General features: G+C 37.2%; 1 protein-coding gene across 1 annotated transcript in view; it reads right to left on the bottom strand.

Annotated features, from left to right (window-relative positions):
• Positions 1-23602, bottom strand: part of ARID2 (AT-rich interaction domain 2) — a 111789-nt gene that overhangs the window by 18699 nt on the left and 69488 nt on the right. Inside the window, exons 7-16 of the mRNA XM_054827822.1 lie at positions 19166-19232; positions 18823-19073; positions 17585-17681; positions 17295-17504; positions 16733-16900; positions 15426-15501; positions 12237-12371; positions 11571-11770; positions 8335-11195; positions 185-333 (exon numbers count right to left, since the gene is read on the bottom strand). Of these exons, the coding sequence (XP_054683797.1) occupies positions 185-333; positions 8335-11195; positions 11571-11770; positions 12237-12371; positions 15426-15501; positions 16733-16900; positions 17295-17504; positions 17585-17681; positions 18823-19073; positions 19166-19232 (4214 nt within the window). The remainder of the gene's footprint in view (positions 1-184; positions 334-8334; positions 11196-11570; positions 11771-12236; positions 12372-15425; positions 15502-16732; positions 16901-17294; positions 17505-17584; positions 17682-18822; positions 19074-19165; positions 19233-23602) is intronic.

The following is a 23602-nucleotide window of genomic DNA, read 5'->3' as shown; positions in this document are numbered from 1 at the left end:
GAGCAGTTAAATGTCTATCACTCCTCATCTCAGCTTCAGCTTGCTCAACACTTTTACCTTTCCCCACTGACAAAGTATAAGGTAACTTAAGGAAACAGAATGGATAGAACTTGTAGAATCACCTTCTATATACAAGCATCTGTTACATATTAGTAAAAGGTAGTTAAATAAAGGAGCCATTTACTTTTTACAAGATTGCCACAGACACATGAAGTTCTGTCCAGGTTTTTTCATTTGCTCTGCATGCTGACTTGCTGCAGTGTACGAAGGTGGCTGCAAATTGATCTGCTGGCCCTGTACTTGCACTGTTGGTATCGACGTTGCAGGTGTGCTCTGTAGAAAAAGTTAAAACACAGTTTTAAACAGGGCTTATTTCAAGACTTGACATACAGTTTACTGTTTGTCCAAAGATCTTTTGTTTTACACTTCAATCCACCACAAGTTTTCAGATTTTAGCACTTTGAACTCTGAATAAGCATTAATAGACACAATAACAGGACGGACATACAACTTTTACACTGCAGTATTTATGCAGAAGTTTCTAATATTCAAATTACTAAACCTTATGCCTAAATTCAAATACAGAATTATGACCGCAAAGGAATTTCTCAAGGGCACTCAATAGTGGAGGAAAGGTTAGCATTATTTTGCAAAGGCTTCATTTGCTCTTCAAGAAAAGAAAAAAAACATGCAAATGCAAGGGGTCGCAATATCATTAGCACAGGGACTAGTTTGCTTTCCTACATAAATGTAGGAGAAAATATTGCTAAAAGTGGTAAAACGAGCAATGATACAGCTAAAAGTGCTTTATGTTCTTTGATTAAATGAGTTTATGTGCTGCACCTGTGGAATTCTTGAACTGCGGCATTAGTACACATCAGCCTGTATTAGAGAGTGAGTAAGAAAAGGTACATTCAACAATGCTGAAGAAACACCATCAAAGACCAGTAGGCTCAAACTATGACATACCATTTTCGCTATAAAACTTGGCAAATGATACAATTTTTCAGGCTCTTGTAAAACCAGCCACATGCCCAGAATGCCTAAACATGCCATACAACTTGTATACAGTGAAATATAACCATTTCAGAAAGAAAAGATGTTCCCCTTGCTCCCTTGCAATGTTACAAGACATTTTAACAGTGAATAAAAATAATCTTAAAAGTGACCTAAAGAAGATAAAACCAAAGCCAATATATGTCAATTTTATTTCTTTTTCTGAATAATAGATACTGAATGATGGAATTCTCCATTTCAGAGCAACATTTATGTCAGAATACTGCTTTCTTCTTTATTTTTCCTGGAAAGCTCTGGCCAGCAAGACTAGATGAAAATTAAAAAGTGAAGCTTTTAAATACTATCTAGGAACGAAAAACTAACATCCTTTTCTTCCCTTGTTAGAAAAGGAACGTAACGCACTTTTAAAGAGACCAAACAAAACTACTTTCAAGTCTGTGTTTAAGAATATTATAAAAGCAGCACTTTCAAATGGTGCACACAATACTCTCTTTACAACTTTACAGCTGTTACTGAATAGCTTTAGACTTTAACGGTAAGGAAACAAACAGTTAAGTGCAACTTATACTACTTCATTTGCGTATTGATCTTAAGTTTTTTCCTGCTGCTCTCTATTGGCATTGTGGACAACAGTCACACAAGGTAATGAGTTAGTAACTCTCACAGATCTTACAACTCTAACATGACCAAAAAGACAGCAAAGAAAGCCTCATCAAAACCAAAACACTTTGCATATCCAAGCATAGGTCCTGATAAAAATAAGGTAAAACTCAGCAAAACTCCTGAAGGCAAAACAATTACTGTGTGAGGCCTGTGATCTGCGCACGTGAAAAGTTGTAAGAAAGGACTCGAGTCCGTTAGTCACAACTACAAATTATTTTGAACTCAGCAATGATTTTCATCTAAGCTATTTTACAGATTGGGTGATGAATCTTCACAATGTATCTTTTAACAGAAGGTAAACACAAGTGTAACCTTTTAAGATACACGTCCCTTTAACAAGGCATTTTTAAAGTGAAGCTGCAAGTAAAATCAACAGGTGTCAGCAAGTACAGCTTATTTTACAACCTTCACTTGGCATCCTGGTATTGATACATTATGATGGTCTTTATGCAACTTTTTATCCCTATAGAACTTCCATCTCATTTAATGTGCTGAGCTTACTGAATTAATTCAGTGTTTCATTTAATTCTCATCATTCAATGTGTGGTTCATGTATTATTTACTGCATTCTAAGCAAACCCTGCAATTAATCCAAAATTATGAATTTTCTCAAGGGTTTTTCTGGCAAGCTCTCCTAGTGGTATTCAAAGGTTTTAATACAGTGTCATTAAAAATTGTTTATTTTAAACAAGGGGATCTGAGAGACACAACACAAAATGTTACATGCTGAAAATGAAAGAGCACAGAAAGGGAAACAAATTTGCAGGACAAAAAGTTCAAATTCAGTTTCCTCTCCAATTTCTTTCTACCTTTTTGTGAGAAAAAAAACTGATAAATTGAAAAGAAATGGGTAAAATAATTGTTTTTTAGAATTCTCATGTTACTGCTGTACTACAGAGTAGTTTTGCTCAAACTTGTAGTGTTAGGCGGTTACAACTTCCCTGTGTTCTTAAGTCAAATTTATCGCTTGCCTACAAGGTATATTTTAAAATAATCAACAGATAAAGCAAAATGACATGTGTTTCCCTAGGTTTTGTTCTAGAAGCGTAAGTTCTATGTTCAAACATCTCAAAGCTTTCCTCTCTTCGTTCAAGGGATCAGAAATACTGCTAAATTTTGTTTTCTTTTGTCCCATCCTCTAATTTCATATATCTATTTAGTAATGCATAATACATGGGGCCATCACTAGAATTAGGTATAGTCTTTGTTTTTCAGAAATGTAACTCCTTATTTCCAGAAATATACCTAGAAATACTTGCTATGTGCTACCTAGTTTACAGTACTGACATGCAATGAGTATGTCAACTCACCTATTTCTTTAACATACAGAACTATGACAGACATTTCATTTTTCCTAATAAAGTCTTTCTAGGAGATGTAACACTGAAAAAAAATTTCCCTTGTGGCATAAAGATTTCACAAATCATCTTCTCTAGCAAAAACATTTAATGATTCCAGGTTCCTCAAGAAATCAAATGCCCAGTACTCTAGTACACTTGAAAGCACTTCATGGCATTGTTTATTATTCAGATTAGACCTCTCCATGATATGATTTACAATTGCCACCACTTAGCACTTTTGCAAATCAGATTTCACTTGCTCTCAGGACTGAAAGGGACCTCTAGCAACATCACCTATCTCAGTATGGTTTGCACTGAACTCTTGAAACGACAATACAAACCCTTCATGTCTGTACAGTCTACTCACAGAACAGATACTACAGCCTACCTTTAATAAGCAGAAAGAGATTTTATCTCTAGACTGGGTGACTTCAGATTGAGATACTGGGGGGGAAGGAAGCCCAGCATAGTCATTAAAGCTAACCAGCTTTCTGCTAACTAAAATGGACTGTTTACAAAGTTAGTGATTTATTTTTATGTACAAGAGCTCCTCCATTTGGGCACACAAGCTCCCTGTGTGGTAGGAATAACAAACCCTATGGCTGGGGGCCAGAAATGGCCTCCACCTCCATTTCACAGAAGCAATGGTGCCATTCCCTTTATGTATTAATGGATAACTATTTCAGCACGTTACTTGCCCATTTTATTTAAAAGGCCCACTGTGCCATGAACAAGAGAACACACTGCATCCCAGTGTGATAGGGGTCCTGTTGACATATACAGCCATATGCAGTTTAAAAGCATTAGGATGCATTTTTTATCCCACTATTAGTAAGTTCACACCCATAGTAAATACATTTAACTCAATGAGAAAAAGTTAATTATTAGTAAAAATATTTTTTAAAGTATCATAGGATTTACAGTTTGGTATTACAAAATTTTATGTATAGCTTCTTCATGATAATGAACATATGTAAAAAGGTAACCTATAAACTCAAAATGAATATAGCAAGATTTGAGTGTGAGGAAGGGATCAGGTATATGGGTAGGCACTAAAGTAAATGTTCTTTTCTTGTTAGATTACTGAAGTTTAAGTCTCCTTGCAACAGTGTGCTTCACAAGTGAAGCGCAATAAAAGCATAGAGATTCTGTATTTCAGTACTTCCAGCTGAGAAACTCATTTGCTTTGCGGCTAGGAATGAATTACACCTCCGGGGGCTACACACCTGCTTTCTGGTGCATGGTAATTCTCAGCTTCCCAATCAACAGAAAGCAGAAGCAGATAGTCAAGGCACTGCTCTCAGTTTTTGCCACCTAAATTTCCACACAAGCATGTTTCAAGTGGGTGGCTGTAGGAGAAATGGGCATGTATTGTTTATGAGGGGATGACAGTGATGAGCAGAGAAGTGATTACTTTAAAAGCCAGATAAGCTTAGCAATTTAAATCAGATTTGCTCACTTCTAGGAACTTGGCGTGATATCAGAGTATTCCTTCAAAACACACGCCAATTGGGACAAACCGACGTGGTTATGTTCAACAGATGTTTTGGAGGCGTTTGAAGAGGAGTAAGAAAAAGTGGAAAAGAAAAGAAAAGAAAAGAAAGTGCACAGGTAGGTAACTGCTCTTTTCTTTTTCATCCACCGGTCCAGCACAATGCCTCAGGAAAGCAGTAATCCAGGAACAGGGAACACAGAATTAAAAGAAAAGGAAGCCATAAAGTAAAGGGCCAGTTCTGTCTCCTCTCAGACTACATTTCATGAGCTTACGAAATACAGATGGAGATTTAAGAAAAAAAAAATTGCAACGCTGTGTGTATCATATGTTCCTCTTCTGACATAACCCACATACCCATAGCCCAATTTTTTATAAAAATGCAAAAAATCATACAATCATAGAATGGTTTGGGTTGGAAGGGACCTCAAAGATCACTTAGTTCCAACCCCCCTGCCATAGGCAGGGACACCTTCCACTAGAATAAAAAGAACTAGGATAAAAATAATTCTATTCCATTAGAATAAAAATCTTTAGAGTCAGTATATATGTAGTTATTTTTCAATGAGTTCTGCTGAGGTGTACAATTAATATGGAACAATCACAGGTTATACACAGAAGATACCTGTACTTTTCTAACTGGACTTCAATAGCACTACATGGACTATCTTGTAAACAGTAAATATATAATTTTCATTATTTTAGTAGGCCATTTAAATCAACATTCCCCCCCCAAACATATAGTACCAGCCTATTATTCGTATCATTAAACAAATCTTCTCTTAACTTTTACATTCCCTTAAAGATTTTCACTCTTTTTCTTGCTTTCCTTATTTTTCACATTGCTGTTCCCTTCCTCCCCTGTTTGTTTGCCCCTCCTTATCTTCAGTCCAAGCATCTTTACTTTCTCCTCTCTGCAATTTGTGACAACTAATCCACCTGTAGTTGCATAAGCAATACTCTCCTCCTTCTTCTGTCCTCTACATCTCCTTTTCCAGCCTTCCTGTTTGGTTCTAATTTCATAACAATTTTTCTTCTTCTATTCCGTTCTCACTTCTCTGAAACACAAAGTCTAGTTTAAAATAAAATTTGAAGATGACAAGCAAACAGGAAATCACACACTAACAGCTTCAGCAGCTATGTAATTTTGGCATAGCTAAATTGCCTTTATTCCCTGTCCCTTACTGTTTTTCTCCATTGGGTTGTATTCATAATAAATTTCACACTGTTTGCAGAAAGAACCGTGTTCTCCTATTTCTTCTGCAAGACAGCCAGTATACATGAGGTACTGCAGAAAGGGTAAAACAGTGCAGATGCTCAAGTGAAAAAAGTGTTCCTTAGCTGCTGCCTTTCAAAAAGTCAGGGACAAGAAGCTGCTTATCATACAAGGAAGACAATCAAAATGGAAGGGGAAAAAAATAGGAGATTATACAGGGCCTAACCTCAAAAGAAGTCACCAGTATATCTCACACTGAGTTCATGAGAATTTGGCTACATCTTAGTATTTCTGGATGTCTTAAAGATACTCCTAAAAGCAGACTCAATATTGGAAATACTTAACATCTGCTTTTCCAGAAAACCAATGGCTATTGCAGCTGCTCAGCAGCTTGGGGGGGGGGGAAGGAAAAATAGCAAAAAAGAAAAAAAAAAGAGCTGGTCAAGCTGATTTTGGCACTGTTTATAGTCCATCACATTAATTTTAAAGGAGTGGTGAAGATCCTTAAAAACCTTAAGACAAACTACAATGTTCGCTGTATCTGAACAGAGTACTATAAAATGTGTTCTACTATAAGTCAGTACTTAGCATTATCACCAGAGACATGATTCATAAATAGCCATATGTAATGGTTAAGGCAATTAGCTAACGAATTAGATTGTTCACCAATATCAAAACTAATTAACTCCTTTTCTCCCACATTCCTGTAATTTTGAAGAAAGGAAGGGCATTCTACAGACAGAAGAATGAACTAACTTTCATGAAAGCAGGCATTAAACTAAGTTGTTTCGATCTGCAAATTTGTACTGAATGGCACACCCAGCTGGCAGTGTTTCTGTTTGTACAGATAATGGAAAACGTAGGAACTATTAATGATAGTGATATTAGTGTAAAAAAAGAAGCTATCAGCACAGAAAACACTTTTTTCTTTTTTTTTTTCTATTATCATGATACATGTTATCTAATACAAATTAAATTAACTCTATTACTCCCCTCTTCTCAAAAATCTGAAAGTCTGATAGTTTAGTAGCTGAGACACAACTGAAAATTCTTGTCAACCACATGTCCAGGGAATAAATAACCTCAGATAACATTTCTTCCATTCCAGGGACATAGCCATACCATTTTCCATTCCAGCCAAAACCTCAGCAAAACTAGAACAGAAATTCAAACTGTGCAACAGCTAAAGACACTCACTGTAAAAAGCAAGGCATAGCTAATATATCCACACTATAGAAAATCTAGTGCATTGTCACTATGCTGCCAAGACACTTTCATTTTCATCATTTCTAGTACAAATAAAAATAACTAATGTATCAGAAAAATATAGATTCTGATAACAGCTAAGTGAAAATTTATGGGTGAGTTTGAAGACATTTTAAGAACATAACTCCATGCGGTGTGGCAGTTAAAAGAAAAAAGCAAAGAAAGAAAACTTGTTAACTGTTAGTCCTAGTTTCTGACAACTAAATGAAAGACAGTCAGAAGAGCTTTCAACAGAAACCTATCTTGACACAGAAAAAGTAGCAGCACTAGCCATCACTTACTGAATTTTGAGTTCTAGCTCTGTTTAAGTCCGTAAGGTCTATACCTGCTACCTTCTCAAAAACAAACAAAACCCCAATGAACCAAACAAGAAAGGAAGATGGGAAATAAAACACCTGTCTTACCTCAAGGTCAAAATGCACTAACATACACTCAAAATTTCATTTCTCCACAGTCTGTCAGAACTCTGCTGACTACCAGACCTACTATTCTACACTTTTTGCTCTTATTCAGGTTAGAAACACTTTTTTGGAGAGAGATTTTCTGTCCATGTACAAAATCAAAATAAATTCTAGAGACTGGAATAATCTCAAACATGATTATTTGTACTTATTAACACTCATACAAATGATGGTTATACCTCATTTCTAATAAAGTGTTAGGGAGTAACCACTTTCAAATGGTTAAAAAAAGTTGATCAAGGAAAAAACCCCCAAAATCAAACAATCCCTCCAAAGTTTGTCAAACAGAAAAAAAAAAAAACCCAAACAATGCTTATTCTATGGATAAACATTGCAAATATTTTGTAATAAACAAAGTATTTCAACAAATTTACAAAACAATATTTTCTCCTGACTGTAATGAACACCTGAAGCAAGCCTTTAAAGACCACCTTTAAATGCAAGAACTTCAACTCATTTCAGCAAGCCAGGTGCAGTTGCAGTGATTAACTTGCAAAGAAACCATACTCACCCCTCCATAAGCAATAATGACCAGGAATAAAATGCAGAACAATACTGACATTTTTACAAGACTGTAGAACAAATTATTTTTGTTTTCAAAACAGTTAATCCTTTAAGGAAGAAATCAGTGAGCAGGAGTTTTTTCCTTACTGCCTATTATCAAGCTACAAACTACTTTAAATTCCACTATTGTCACTGACATTGAAGTAGTATGCAAACTATTAGAACTTTAGTCCATGAAAGAACAGAAACCATAATTTTCTGAGTATTTTAAACACTATGCAAGAGATACTGACTTTTACATTTGCACCCGCATTATTTCACAGTATTAGTCAGAATCACAATTGGAAGAAACATAAAAAGAACACTGCAACATACCTGTGTGACCATGCTTTGTATATACGTGGTTGGATGCTGCTGCTTTTGTTGAACAGCGCTTTCTATTGCTACTTTCGCTACAGTGCTTGGATCCGCTCCAGCTGGCACAGCAACCATAGTTGCACTGCAACCAGCATTGTTGGGGTCACTGATTGTAACAATTCTAACTCCTACTTTATTTGGAATTCCTGGAACAGTTTCCCTGTCATTATCCTCTGCTGGCCTCTTTACAGTTTTGCATTCTGCTGTGCCATTAGTAGACCGAACTTCGGATGACAGGGTAGACTGGGACACTCTAGGTCCTGAGTGTGGAACTGCTATGATTTGATGCCCCTGTATAACAGAGGCTGTAGATTGTGGTGAGACAACTACACTTGGGCGTTGCTGAGGCACATCTGAATTCAAACTTGAAGCTAGAGGTCCATTAGGTAAATCAGTGTTGGTACCACTAAGTTGCTGGGTTAACAGTTTTGCAGCCTCCTGTGTACCGCTTACAACAGGTGAACTACTCAAAGTTAATACAGGCCCATTAGAAATTCTTTCCCCTTGATCACCTTTGGCAGTATCTTGCTGCGTGGCATCCAAATTCCCTTGTTGTTCCACTGAAGATATCTCACCATTTCCTACATGATTGGAAGTTTTGTGATTTGGAATGTTTTTGCTCAAATGAGAACCATCTCCTTTATCAAAATCACAGATTCCATTAACTAGGGGCTTCTTCAAATCACTTTTAATTTCCTGTGTGTCCATTTGTTCAAAGTTCTGCTTTCCAGGAGCTCCGTTCTCACCCATTTCTAATGATGGCCCATTACTGACTTGCGAGCACTGATTGGCCTCATTCTGAGTTTTCCCTGAGTTAGAAGGAGGTAGACTGGAGTCACTATACTTTCTCCCATTTAAAAGACTTCCCACCTGCATTTCATTTTCTTTTGCATCCCCATTGCTGGTGTTTGCAGCTCCTCTTCGGCAGGAAGGATTCTCCATAACTTCAATTTTACGTTCATGAATGTGTAAACCTGTTGCTTCCTTTGCTTCTTCCTCCTTTTGGCAAATTATTTTATCACCTTTGAACGGGGGAGCAGCAGTACATGGTGATTGTCCAGCTGAAGGTGCTTGAGTAGCTGGAAGCGTTTGCACCTGTAGCCCAACTCCTGTCTGTGCTCCACTCACTGCAATTCCTGCTGGAGCAATGATTTGAGTTGCATTTCCCTGACTCACAGTTGCAGTAGCAAAACTCGTATTTGGCACAACTGTTATCGTAACCTGGTTGCCAGTAGGCCCTTGGAAAATAGTTGCTGGGCTGTTTGAGATCAACTGGCCTGGCAATATCTGTAAATTAGAAATGGGTACTGTTTGTACTGCCCCTTGGGGCTGGATTGCACCCGGGACCAGCTGAACATTTTGCTGTCCAACTAGCAGCTGCTGAGCTGGAGACTGTCCTTGAACTCCAAAACCTGGTGCCTGGTTGTTGGCCATCTGATAAACCACCTGAGGGCTAGGAGCTCTTGCATTGTTAGGTGGAGGAATCTGTGGAGCTGGGAGTATAAGCTTCCCCCCTGGAGTTGAGGGGCCTCTTTTTGGAAGAAGCAGTTGTTTTATCAGACTAGACTCACCAGAGTTAGGCTGGCCAACTCCTGTATTAGCTTGTTGTGACTGAACTTGCATTTGTATCGGTTGTTGTACCTGTACCTGCTGCTGCGATGATGCTGGTGAATGTTGCTGCTGCTGCTGCCTCTTTACAGAAAGCATCTGGCTGACAGTAGGAGGGGGCCCTTGTGACTGAGGAGTGGTAGATGAAGACGACATAACTGTAGGGACTTGATTATTTGTAACCGGACCTGGGGATGGTGAAGAAGATGGAGTAATGCTTGGCTGTCCAGTCAACTGGACAGTTTGACCAGCAGGAATAGAAGCTGGATTAGCAAGCACTATTTGATGAATGGCTGGTGCGTACGTTTGACCTTGCTGAGCTGGCTGGCTTACAATCACTACGCTTTGCTGAGATGGAGGTGGAGGCTGCTGCTGTGGCTGCATCGGCTGCTGTACCACAGCAGGTGGAACTTGCTGAGACGGCAGAGGCTTTGGTGCAATATTCTGAAACCCTACCCTAGATGTTGGTGGGTTTTGAACACCTGCAATTGTAACCACCTGCCCAGCTGCTACTTGGAAATTTTGAACTGTGGTGGCAGAAACAATGTTAGATGCAGAGGTTGTGACGTACTGTTGTGGTGCTATGATGACTGTATCTTGTTGCTGGTTACCAGCAGAGGACTGCTGAGATGATGTCTGCCCAGGTTGTGATGATGTGCTGATTAGCTGTTGACCCTGTGAAACTGCTGAACTGCATGCTGGTATGTTTTGTACTCTGCCAAATATATGACCCTGAGGTACAGCTTGCTGAATTACCGTAACAGGAGTGCCTGAAGGTATCTGTCCTGGTACCACTGCATGCAGTGGAGACTGTTGTTGAATTACAGGTTGGTGGTGAAGCAATGTCTGAGAACTAACAACAGTTACAGACGGTTGTTGTCCTGTAGCGCTGTGGTTTTGATTAGAAGCTTGTGGTGCTCCTCCTACAGCAATAGTAACAGGAACTGCAGACTGGGGAACAGAACTCTGTATTACTGTGGCCTTCACTACTTCACAGGATATTGGTCCTTTATTCTGTATAACAGTCACTGGAGCATTTTGTTGCTGCTGTGTGTGAACAGAAGGACTCTGTGGAATTCTACAAACAGTCTGTGCCACAGTATGAACACCTTGAATTGGAAAAGACATCTGGGTTGCTGTCAAAGTTGAAGACTGGTTAATAGGGGTCCTCTGATAGTGATTTCCTACGCTTGGTAGCCCATGCGGGATTCCTGTTGACATAAACACAGTAAAAGTTAAGAAGCAAAAATTATTTCAAAACACATTAGCATAACAATTTTTTTAAAAAAACCCTTGATTTTGTAATTAGATATGAAACAGTTTCTCTTCTCGGCTATACTGCATCTGAATTAATGATGCAGCAACAGTGGCTTGTCTGTGGACTGACAAGTTTATGGATTACATGTAAAATACTAGAATGGCATGCAAGCACATACTGCAATATTATTCCTAACATTATTGAATAAAATCAATCAAAACATGTGGCCCCAACTTCCAACACTTTCAAACTATGTTCAAAAACTTTTGTCTTTTATTGTCATTTCAGAATCAATGCAAAATACTTGATATTTAATTAATGTAAAAACCTGCTGGCGAAGGAGACGAAGACACATCAGGAATTGAATCAACCCGGACAACTGGGGTAGACGAAGTTGGTTGCTGCTGATAGTACATCTGAATGGGAAGTGGTATAGCTCTCCTTTTCACTCCTACCACATGTATATGTGCTTGACCATTGTTACTTGGATCTTCTACTCTCTTCACTGTATGATTTGGAAAGACAGTTCTGCCAAACACAACGTAAATCTATGTTAATAAACACAGTAACTCAATCCTCTTACAATGTTTTTAACTAACTGCTCTGGTAGGCAGAGTACCTGCACTAATGCCCGCATCTTTGCGGTACAGCAGGATTCTCCAATAGCATCTGAGTATTCATCATTGAGGACTAACAAGTCCACCAGATGGTTGCCCAAAAACTCATACAAGCTAAGTGAAAACTACAGTACCTCCAAAAACTACTTTGGAAAGAATTAGAAGGACTATAAGCAGAGAAGGAACCCTATCAAAGATCCTTAAATAGAATGAAATAAAATGAAACAATCTCTAAACTTTTGTTTCAAGTAGAATTCCCAAACTGGATGTCTTTCAAACTCAACTTGGTAGATCTTTTCTCAAAGAAATCTAAAGCTACAGGTTAGTATTGAGCACATACAATTGCTTCTTTATTGTTGCATTAATTTTTGTCTTACCGCAGACATTTATAAAATCCAGTTGATGTTAGGATTCCACCTCGAGCTAATTTACTACAGGTAGAGAGGTATTCAGAGTACATTTCTGCTCGAGAGACTGAGCAATCAAGATTCACCTCAAAATGTGCATTCAACCTGAGGATGAAAAAATAAACTATGAAGCAAAATAGAGTACTTTTAAAAGGGTTGTTAAAACACTTCTGTCTGTATGAGAGACTTTTGAGACCTGATAACAACATGGAAAATAGCATTTTAGGATATTGTCTTGTCAAACGTCTGTTCCATACTTTCTCTTTCTCACTGCTCATGATTCAAACACATAGGACCCCTAACACTGCAGTCGGTTTTACATGCAACATCTTATTTACATATGTTATATGCAAAGTAGTCTCTACACATGGCTTTTTTATTGTATATTCAGAAACAAAACCATAAAAGAATGCATTGTTTGGTGACATCTCCTCCCCACAGCTCTATTTTTATTTCTTAATAATTCTACTTCAGCAAAAGATGGAGTGAATGCTAGCTAAGTCTTTGTCAGAAATTTCTATCAAAAGTCCACATTTGTATCAAAACCAAGATTTTGTTAACTGATCTGCTACCGCAGTCTTACTTTGTTATTCTACCTCTTGTTTTACTTGTATTTTAATCTCAACCCTATCATTCTGATAGAGGTGGGAAGGCAGGAGAGAGGGGACTGGGATTCTAAAAGAGTATGCACACCAAACACACACACTCTCATTCCTGGAGTCCCGCACTACACAGGCATCAATAAAATCCTTCAACAGCCTGTTCTGCCTAATGGAGAGAAAGTATTTGGATCTCCTCCAGACTCTACAAGCACACAGACCATCCAACCCCCAACCAGGAAGCTGTGAGAGAAGGAAACGTTTTCTATCAGTTTAATTTTCTTCCTTTCAGATCCATTATTCCACTCCAGAGACATGGGAACGGTTCATCCCCAGCAGCAAATGGAGATCAGTAGCAACTCTCATGCAATGCTTCAAATACCAGTACCAGAATATAGACTCAGAATAAAAATATTTTTTAAATTGTCAACATTTACTATATGGTGCTAACACTTTGGGAAACTACACTGCATTCTCCTTTGGGGAGTCCTACACTCCTAATATAACTAGGTGCTTCAAAAGAGAAAAAGCAAATTATTACATTCTTTAAATTGTGTTTCCTCATAACCAGTTAAGTATAATCCCATTTCTCCTGCGATTGAGTTACAATTTTACTATTACAAAAAGTTGAGATCACACTATGTAACAGAAAATCCAAGTATTAATTAAATTTGGCATATCAGACAAATGATTGTCCAGTTGGGTATGTTATATTAGGCTGACACGCTATTACTGGTACCAGCGAACTGAAGATATTCAGGACTTACAATGATGAAATGGGATCTGTGATTAGCACTTTACTGTCATATGCACTTACCTTACAGGGACTCCTATTCAGGCTAAGCTAGCTAATAATATATCCAGGAAAGTCAGTTTAAATAACCTTGTCTTTCTGCTGCTTCCAAGAGATAGTAACATTTCTAAATTCTACTGCTATGATTTACTCATCTTCCCATTTCTCTCAATAGGAAGCAATGACTAAAACATATCATGAAAATTTACATAAATGTAAGACACTCCACATTAGCATTGATGAAAATACTTAGAAAAAGCTACTCCTCTGCTCTCGATTTGCAGATTTTTTTTTTTTTTTCTTTGTCAGCACAGTTAGTATTTAAGGAGAACTTTCAGGACTACATGTTAATTTTTATTGTTCACTAGCTCATATCTACTTAAGACTAAGCAGAAGAAAATCAAGTACAAAATAATAGTATTCAACACTGACAGCTGCAGTAGCACACAGAATCAAAACCAAAGCAGCCATTCCAAATCTTCCTGATGTAATGCTCTATGGTTTGCTTCAGTATTTTCTGTCATTTGATGGTATCACGCAGTTGCAGTATGGTGCCTACCCATACTTATTTTAACAGTCAAAACTTCTATTTTGCATTTTATACAGAGTGCAAAATTCACCTTGCCAACAACTGTACTTGCTGAAAGCTAGATGTCTAGTGCTCTCCGTAGTCAATAGAGAGAAGGTGGCACCAGAAGGTAATTCGTAATCTCATCAGAAACTAGGCACGTGAAGGCAATTCATTGTACTATTGGGGGAATCTTCCACTCCGTTAATTAAAAGGGAGCCCAGAAAACTAGCTTTGGGTAGAAACAACTTGCAGATCACTAAATTGAGCGCAGTGATTCAAACTCCAGGTATCCTTGTTTAAATGTCTAAATGTGAAATTTCCCAGTCTTTCAGCAGTACACATTAATAATACTTTGCAGTATGCAAACAGAAGCATGGGAACAACATCAGTTGACCAACAAGAATCTGCAACATTTCCACCATACAATCAAAGCTTTGCTGGAAGTGTAACTAAATCATGACCTAAAGCACTAACTAAGCTTTGACAAATTCTACCCACTTTATCTTGAGGGCCCTTGTCTGATCAGTAAGACAACTGATGAACACGAGTTGTGAAGCAGCAGAGGTGGAAGGGTCCATCAGGAATTAATTAATACAAATACTTAGAATGTGAGTAGAGTTACATAAGTCAAATAGTTCAGAAAGATCATCCTCAGTCCACATGAAGATCACAGGCAGAATAGTTTCCCTCTAAATATCTGACAACAACAGTATTAGTTGAAAGCAAGACAATTTGGATGGAAAAGGCTTTGATCTTCCTTAACTTCCTCGAGGTTCACAACTATCACATGAGAGTTTCGCCAGGGTCTAGCTTCATAATTTGACAATTGCTTTTATATTGGTGTAGTAATACAGCAACACATTACTAGATGAAAACACTCATGGAAAGATAATGCTGCTTGACAATTTTAAAAAATAAATAAAATCAAGATCAGAGTTAAAAGTAAAATTAAATTCTGTTCTAAGAGAGAAATCAACTAATTTCAAGTACCAGCTGTTGAAGAGCAAATATTCTGGTTGAGATTTCTCTTTCATACTTCTTCAAAGCAATGACAGAATGTTTTGCTTTATACTTTTCAGAAAAATGTGTCTAACAGTAAATAGAAGCAGGGTAGAAAGTTCTGTGACACATGAATACAGGCATTTTTCTTTGTTTTTCTTCTTCATTGAAGTATTTGAATAAAACTCTACACTTACCACTGACATGCAAATTTCTCGCTGTCTATTTCTACTATTCCTGGTGGTGGAGCAACATGTGGTGCTGTCCTGGAGGCTGTGGACAATGAGGGGAAGAAAAAAAACAAAATATGCTGAAACTATTTTGTCCTCCTGAATGAAGAACTTCAACTCCATGACTTTCACTGGTACACTTTCTCCTGTGTTTGTAAGCAGGGATATATCCAGCTAAGGCAAGTCACAAAGATTTGCACCACAATTTACCAAAGTGAAGCAGGGCATGCCAAGGCCAGAGCCACCACTGAAGTGCAATCATGATGTAAGCACTTAGTGAACAACAGTTTCCAGATTCACAATCATGATCCATGATCTCAGTACTTTATAGAGTACTGAGCATGATTTAAAAGCGGCACAATACTCCACCAGAACAGGCACAACTACACAGCTATTATTTTTCCAATTCCTAAGTGGAAGCAAATATAACGTAAAGGATTTTATTGCGATGTCACATGGGTTCCTTCTGTTCCCTCTTGTTCATTCCCTTAGTCACATTCTTTTCCAGGCACTTTCACTGTTACATCCACACCCATTCCAGAAGCAGTACGCTCACACATCAAGCCACTGTCTGTCATAATGGTCCTTTCTCCATTTTTTCCCCCAGAATGAATAGCTATGTTGCATCGTGTGCACTTGTGGTATACTGCTACGTGCTTTTTTTTATTAGCAAAGACAGAATGGGGTACATATGCTATTCCCCCTGACCAATAATAGTTAGCTGTGCCAACAGCTTCAAAAGTGCCTGTATTTAATCCCAAAATAAAACTGCAAAAAAATAATCATAATTACATTTTAATTTACAATTAAGAAAACAGTTTTAAAGTTTTTAACAATAGTTAAAGTTTGGTTCACATCACAATAAGCTGTGTAGTAGCTTCAATAGAGGCATGATTCTGTGTGCCTAACTCATCTCTGCAATTCTATCAAATACCATGTGTTACTGCCCAATAATATTCTGTGTAAAATACAATATAAGATGGACCTCTAATTCTCTGCAAATTGTGGGGACAATCTGGAATGGATACTTTTTCTTCCACTGAACAAGCTAAAATAAGGTGTGTATATTTTACTTTAAAGCTTGTTTCACGACAGTTTTGCCTACCATGGCTTTATATTTGCTTTGTGAACAAGTGTCTGAAAAAGATACAGTATGTTATGCATAATGCTATACTTATTTATGTAAATTAATCAGAAACCTACAGGAGACAAAAATCATACATGCCATATAGGAAGTTTTGTAGAAGAGTATGTTCTCTGGCAGTGATACTAACCTGGCACACCTGTTGCATGGGCCTGTGAGGAACCATGATCCATTACTTGTGGTCTTACATCTGGTACTCCTTGCTGGCTAACGCACTGATGTTCAATGAGTTTAACAGCAGTAAGTGCATCAGGTCCAAACATCTGGATGTCCATAGAAACCAGACATACTAATGTATCTAAAGTATTAAATGTAAAACCGACAACGACATTAGGACAAGACAAATGAATGCTGCTGGGACAATACTGATTTGCTTTAAAATTGCCATGTGTTGAAAGAAAACAAGCCTCTGTACGCTTCTGTAGATTTTTTTTTTTTTTAAACACACTTCATGGCATTTAATAAAAAAAAAAAAAAAAAGACTTCACAAGTTTTAGCTTCCTGAGTTATTAACATCATCAATTTCTTGAGGACACAAAGAATAAATTTCAGTAAAACTTCCTATTCTAATATCCATCACTAAGTTACACACACACACACAAGCAAGCCACAGTTTTAACCACTGAACATGATATATTCTTAAGGCCTTCTTCCTACATAAGTGAGAGTAATAGATTTTGCTTCTCCCTTACCTATGCTTTTCTCTACTTTAGCAATCTTTGAGCAGGCCACTTCTCCCATTTCTGTCAGCATGTATAGCACCTCAAGTGCTGAGATTACAAGCAGCACATCTGGTAGCGTGAGATGACATATGATCTCTTTATAGGATTCTTGATCCACATATTCACAAATTAAGACACCATTATCTTCAGCCTTACAAAGATTTGCCAAGATTTCCATGCCTAAAGAACAAATACAAAGTAATTTTAAACAGCAATAATTATGATTCTAATGCAGCAACAAGAATAACTAGAGATCTTACCTCTCATTTTTAAAAATCTATCCCTTGACATGAGGCATTTTGTAACAGTGTGAAACATTAGATGAGTAGTTTTGAAATCAACAGGATCCAAAAGAAGCTGATGAGAAAGAAAAAAAAATCTATGACTAACACTATCCATAGTGTTAATGGCTCAAATCCTTAAATGTGCATATAAAAATATAAAATTCAAAAGTGTTTAAATGCAGCACATATATAAATAACATTTGTGTTTACAGAAACAGAACTCTGTGAGCTTTTTACTGTAGCTAGCTTTTTGAGCCCCCTCCTTTTCTGCTCCGAAGTAGTAGTTTAATTTACGCTTTCCAGTGCTCAGAGTAAGGAAAGTAACTTTACTCCCAGGCAGTCAACAGTATACACAAATATATTTTAATATCCAACAATGAACAGACCTTGAGTAATGACAAACATTCCTTCCCAAACACTATCACAATTGTTCATCCTGTTTCTACCTTCTGTTTCTCAGAGCTCTCAGACATTATAATATGTAACATTCTCTCTTATTCAAGAAAAGCTGGATACATGGTAAATGGAAATGCCACCTTTCTTTCAATATTCAGCAGTGTATTCAGATCAACACTTCAAGTCTCATTCTCTGATACTACCCATTTTACTTATCTGTTGTATTTTAAAATATAAAGAACATCTGAACATGTCTACCTATAAAATCTGTGTAATTTATCTGCACAATTATATGACACACTGAAATAGTGTATTTTATTATATTCAAACCTCTCTGAAAAGAAAAGGATGCCTGACATGATTCAGGCAGTATCATCAGTGACATATGGCTAGCTTACTGGTGCCCACTACCCACGGCATAAAACCCTCTACCACCTCTTTTCTCAAATGTTTTGAAGTTATGACTAAAGGTTATAATTATAAAATGAAGAACCTAGTGTACAGTCTGCAGAATTTCACTAAATTCCTTTTCGTCTCTCTGGGAAACTAAACTGAAAATTATGCACTATGAATATCTTGCATCTCCCTATACAATCAGTCATCTCCATGTGATTCTATTTTAGCAAACTGACACATACAGTCTGTATTTTTGTTTTGGCTCTGAATACTTGTTTTCAAATTGCTATTTACAAATTCAGAGAATAATGTGTTTCCTGCTTCATCCAATGATCAAGTAAAAAAGTAATTCATTTAATTAATTACTGAAGTAATGCTTTTCTCAAAGTATATTTTAATTGTTCTGTTTTGAAGCACATTACCTCTGCTGCAATATTTCCCAGCGTGTCAAGCCCCAACTGCCGTAGAGAAATAAAGTGACTATGAGCAGAGAGTAGCAGGAACCGAAGACAAGTACGATTAGCTGCCAAAAGTTTAACATTTCCCTCTTCAAAAGAAAGATTACGTAAAATCACTGCGATCTGAAGTACCCGCTGCCCTTCGATATCATTAATGCCCAATTTGCGAGGTGGATGAAATAAGGATTCCCAAATCCATTCTTCCGATGGAATATCTACAAAGTAAATAAATAAATAAATAAATTTTAGTCCTTCCTTTACTATATTTACCAACACGTATTTATTAAGATTAGTCAAGATGTCTCACCTTGAGATTTGCTTCTGTCAGAAATTAGATCACGAACTTCAATATCCTCAACAATATCCTTCCAAAACTGAAGAAAGAAATATAAATACACTTAATTTCTAGGGGATGACAGAGCTTTAAATATTTATCATTTTTATCTCTATTATGTTAAAATATTGAAAAAATATGAAAAGGATTGTTCTTTAAAAATTTCCTAGTACCTCAATTCATCTAATTGCAACAGTATTTTTCACTCATGGGATGATGTACAAGATGTTCAGTACTTTAAGAAACTCTTCCTCTCAAGCACCAGAAGTACGCATTCATGATCAACCAACACTATCACTGACGTACTTTGCTGAAGCACATATCAAAACTATATGGACAGTTTCCCACAAACAATGCGAAATCATCATCATCAAAAAAAACCTCAATCACCATCATCAAAAAAACTTTATAAATATAAGCAAGACACAATGCTTCAGCAGACTGGAATTCAAATTACTTTACAAATAGATGGTCTGATCTGTAAATGGTTGTTATGGTGCTGGTCCTGCTGAAATTAGGAATTAATCAAGGGATTAAGTTTTGCAAGCTAATAAAAATACACATTGTGATGTATATTAATATTAAAATATATAATGATATATAGTCTAATGTGTATATTGTAACAAAAATATAAACATTCTTTTGACTAATAAAAATTTATACATTCTTTTGACTCACTAATGAAATACAGCTCCTCTTTTGGCTATGATCACAGCATAAAACCACAAATAAATCTGGATAAAAAGGGAAGGATGGGAAGTACAACCAGCTGAACAGCAGGAGAAATTTTGCTATGCAAATGTAATTACTAAATTACAGCATTCATACCAAGCTTAATGCTATTGTTTTCTTGAAAAATAGAATACTACGGCCTTTTCTAAATTGGAAGGAAAAGAATTTCATTTTCCACTGCAATGCTGCTAAATGACATCCAAGTGCTGTTTAGTAAAGAGGATTACTTGCACAGAAAGGAATATTATTACCTCATTTTAGCAAAGACAGGAACAGCCACATAAAAGCCTAACAACTTACTGTTTGCGAGAAACAGAATTTTCTAATTAATACTGAGGCTATCATCAAGAGCCAGAGAAGACCAAGACATGCAGGTAAAATCTGCAGAATTTACTTCATTTTGAGCTGCCTTTACTTTTAGAGAAGGAGACTACTTAAGGAAGAGGCTTCAGTCATTATTTTAAAAAGCACACAGAAGTATACTGTCTGGAAATGTACTAGTCTGTACACACTTTCCTTCAGGATGTTTCCTTTTGGAAAAGCAATGAAGACAGTAAGCCTCCACATTTCACTGCTACTTAAAAGAAAAACCTCAGAAGCTTTTAAAGATTAGCTGTTTAATCAGTTAAGGAGTTTTTTAAAAAGTGAATATTGAACAGAGATACTTAAAGTCTCCAACTTCAACCTGAATCTCTTCGGAAGAGGTCAATCACAATACAATAGCTAAATATCCTGTCACACATTAAATGTTAGAACAGCATCATCACATTTTGCTAGTTGAATCTTCCAATAATCCACTTTTCACCTCTTAAGTATTAAGTGTATAGTCCAAAATAAAACATTTAAAAACCTCTGACAATATAAAGTTGTAAAGGAGTAAACTTCTATCTGGAAGGCAAATAATCCTGGATATGTTCTCAAAGGGATGGAAAATGAGGATTTAAGGTTTTTTGCAGATGAAGACACTACAGACACTGCTAAAGATAAAGCCTCAAAGTCCTACGGCTAAAGATGAGCACAGGGATACATTGTTGGAAAACGGCACATCTCACCTAAAACTTGCAGAATAAATAAATCCACGCTAGTTGCTTGAACAACTGAGAAAATCTTCCCTTCCCTGCTTAAAGAAGCAGTCTGTCAAACAATGCTAGTAGTCAGCTGAGATTAACTTTTTCAGAAAAGAACAGAACATGCCCCCTTTCTGTAAGTTAAAATGGGCAATACACCAAGGCACCAAATAAAGTTTACTCACACATAACTGTTATTCTTCAAATTGTTTCATTACACAGTCATGCTGCGAGCATAAGATGCTAACCACTCAAACTACAGAGTTTTTGCCTCAGGATTGCCTAGAGCATATGCACAAGCCCTGTTTCCTATGTGAAGCACACCAGAATAATGTGCATCCCCTGCAGCCTCAGTCCCTCTGAGTCCTAGAGATCTGGAAAGGCTCTTAAAGCTCAAAGGAAGAGAATCTGGAGGATAGGACATGAATATGCAGACAACATAACTTCAAAAAGAACAATTTTTAGAGATACGTATTTTTTCCTCTCTTGAATGTTTATTTCTTCATCCAGAAGCACTGTGGGTGATAATGCTCACCAAGAACACTGCTTTACCTGCAGAAGAGTCCCAGAACCTTTTGCATGCTAAAAACTGTAGGTTTGTATTCCCAAAGCCAGCATGTCATGGGTGTTTCAGCAACTGTGAAATGCCTACCGCAGTAGCAAACCAGGCTTCCTGTAAGCACTTTGCAGATTTTAAGATTTCAAACATTCTGCAAAAGCTCCAGCAATATCACCAAAAACCTCAGAAATGTTATCCTACATCCTCCATTCAACAAGCCAGTAACTTAAAGAGCTTATCAGTAAGCCATGTGTTCAGAAACCAAAGCAGCTAAGACACAAACTATTATACATGGCATTTAATGTATCTTTTTTAGAGATGGGCTGCTAACTATAGAAGGGTCAGGATTTCCCAGGACTTTAGCTGTTGACAAGCATGTTGCAACGATGAATGTATAGATGGAAGCCTGACATGCATTTGTCACTATACTGAGCCCCAAACCACCTGAAAGCTTTACCACAGATAGCTGAGGTGAGTTCCTAACCAACGAAAGAGGCATCTGTCTCTATTTAGAAGGTAGAGCAACCTTCCATCTGATTCCAACAAGCTATCTTCTAGCAGGCACCATTACATAGGCGAGTCAACTACCTCCCTCAGAAAAGTTACTACTCTGTTCAGGGAATGACAACCAGTCTTGAAGCAATACTCTTGTGCGCTGCATGTACAGTCATGTAAGGAATTAAAAAAGTGCCGTCAGCCTGGCCTACAACAATCAAAGTCTCAAATTGTCAGGCATGAAAACAAGTTGTCCAAACATCTAAAAAAAATGCTGGCTTTTTGAGAGATGCTATGACAAACAGATTTCACCTGACCCGCATATAAACAATAATGCTGAGTCAAGAGTGAATAGGAATTCTGCATCTTTCACTCAGAGGACTCCAAGAAACTCAAAGCAGATTCCAAGACACTTAAGAACTCTTCAGAAAGGAAGAGCAAAAGAAAAATGTTCTTGATAAGACTTTCAGGAAGGTAAATTGCACTTTCCATTCCTTAACTGGAATGATGAAGCTCATCAATTACAAAACCTCTTAGGGAAATAGTAGGGTAAAAACCACCAATAAAAAAAAGCATAGTTCATTATTCTGAAAGTTATCCTCTGTGATTCTGGTGAAATACAGATGTTTCCATGTCTCAGACAAATCTTTGTGCTGGAATCACGTGTCCTGCCAGTAAATGATCAAAAAACCCACCCAGTTCTTCTTCCAAAGTACTAGGATTACGTACAATAATCACTGTCTTGTACTCCTGAATAAAGGTGTTCAGATGTCTTACGTTCAGAGTGAGTCTGCAGCCTCTTTCTTTTTTTAACAAGGAAAGAATCTGCCTGAATCACCTTCTTTTTTGCATTTAAGCAGACTGGTTTGATTGCTCTCAGTCCACTCAATATTTGTCTCCTGCCTAAGCAAGAAAGATCCTTGAAAATGATGGAGGTGGGCAGAGAATGATGAGGTAGAAAATAGAATTAAACAACCTACATACAATGTTCGCAACCTATCTGTTAGAAGAGAACAAAGCAAAACATGACAAAATTTTTGTTTGCCCAAAGGAAAGGCAAAAGTGGAAAAACATGAGTTAAGTCAGGGTCTCTGGACATTCCTTTGAAAAACTTACTTACATTACAGAGGCAAGAAAAAAAAAAATCAATTCAGCATCACGAGCAGTTATTTATTCCCTACTATAAACTATGGATAGCTGCAATCTGATACTTCATATCAATAGAAATGAACAAGAAAGGATGAAAAAGTGAAGGTCTTTATCAATAGTTATTCCTATATATATATTTTAGAGCATGACAGCACACTGGTAATATGAATATAAACTAAATGTCAGTTGTTACAATCCCTAAGTAAGGACGTGCAGCCACTCCAACTAGAGATTTAAGCTTATCGACACCAGGAAAAATCAAGAAGGGAGAGAGCAACAAATTAACACAGCTGTAAGGGCTAACAGCAGGTTCAACTAAAATGATATTCAAATTCTGACAATTAATGGATCAGAGTCACCAACTAGTAAAGACATTTGATTCGCTTTAGAGGGAAGCACTGCAGAAAG

The sequence above is a fragment of the Grus americana genome, chromosome 1 (assembly GCF_028858705.1).
Source record: "Grus americana isolate bGruAme1 chromosome 1, bGruAme1.mat, whole genome shotgun sequence".
NCBI lineage: Eukaryota > Metazoa > Chordata > Aves > Gruiformes > Gruidae > Grus > Grus americana.
Note: the sequence above shows the minus strand (reverse complement) of the source record. Positions and strands in the feature narration are given on the sequence as shown.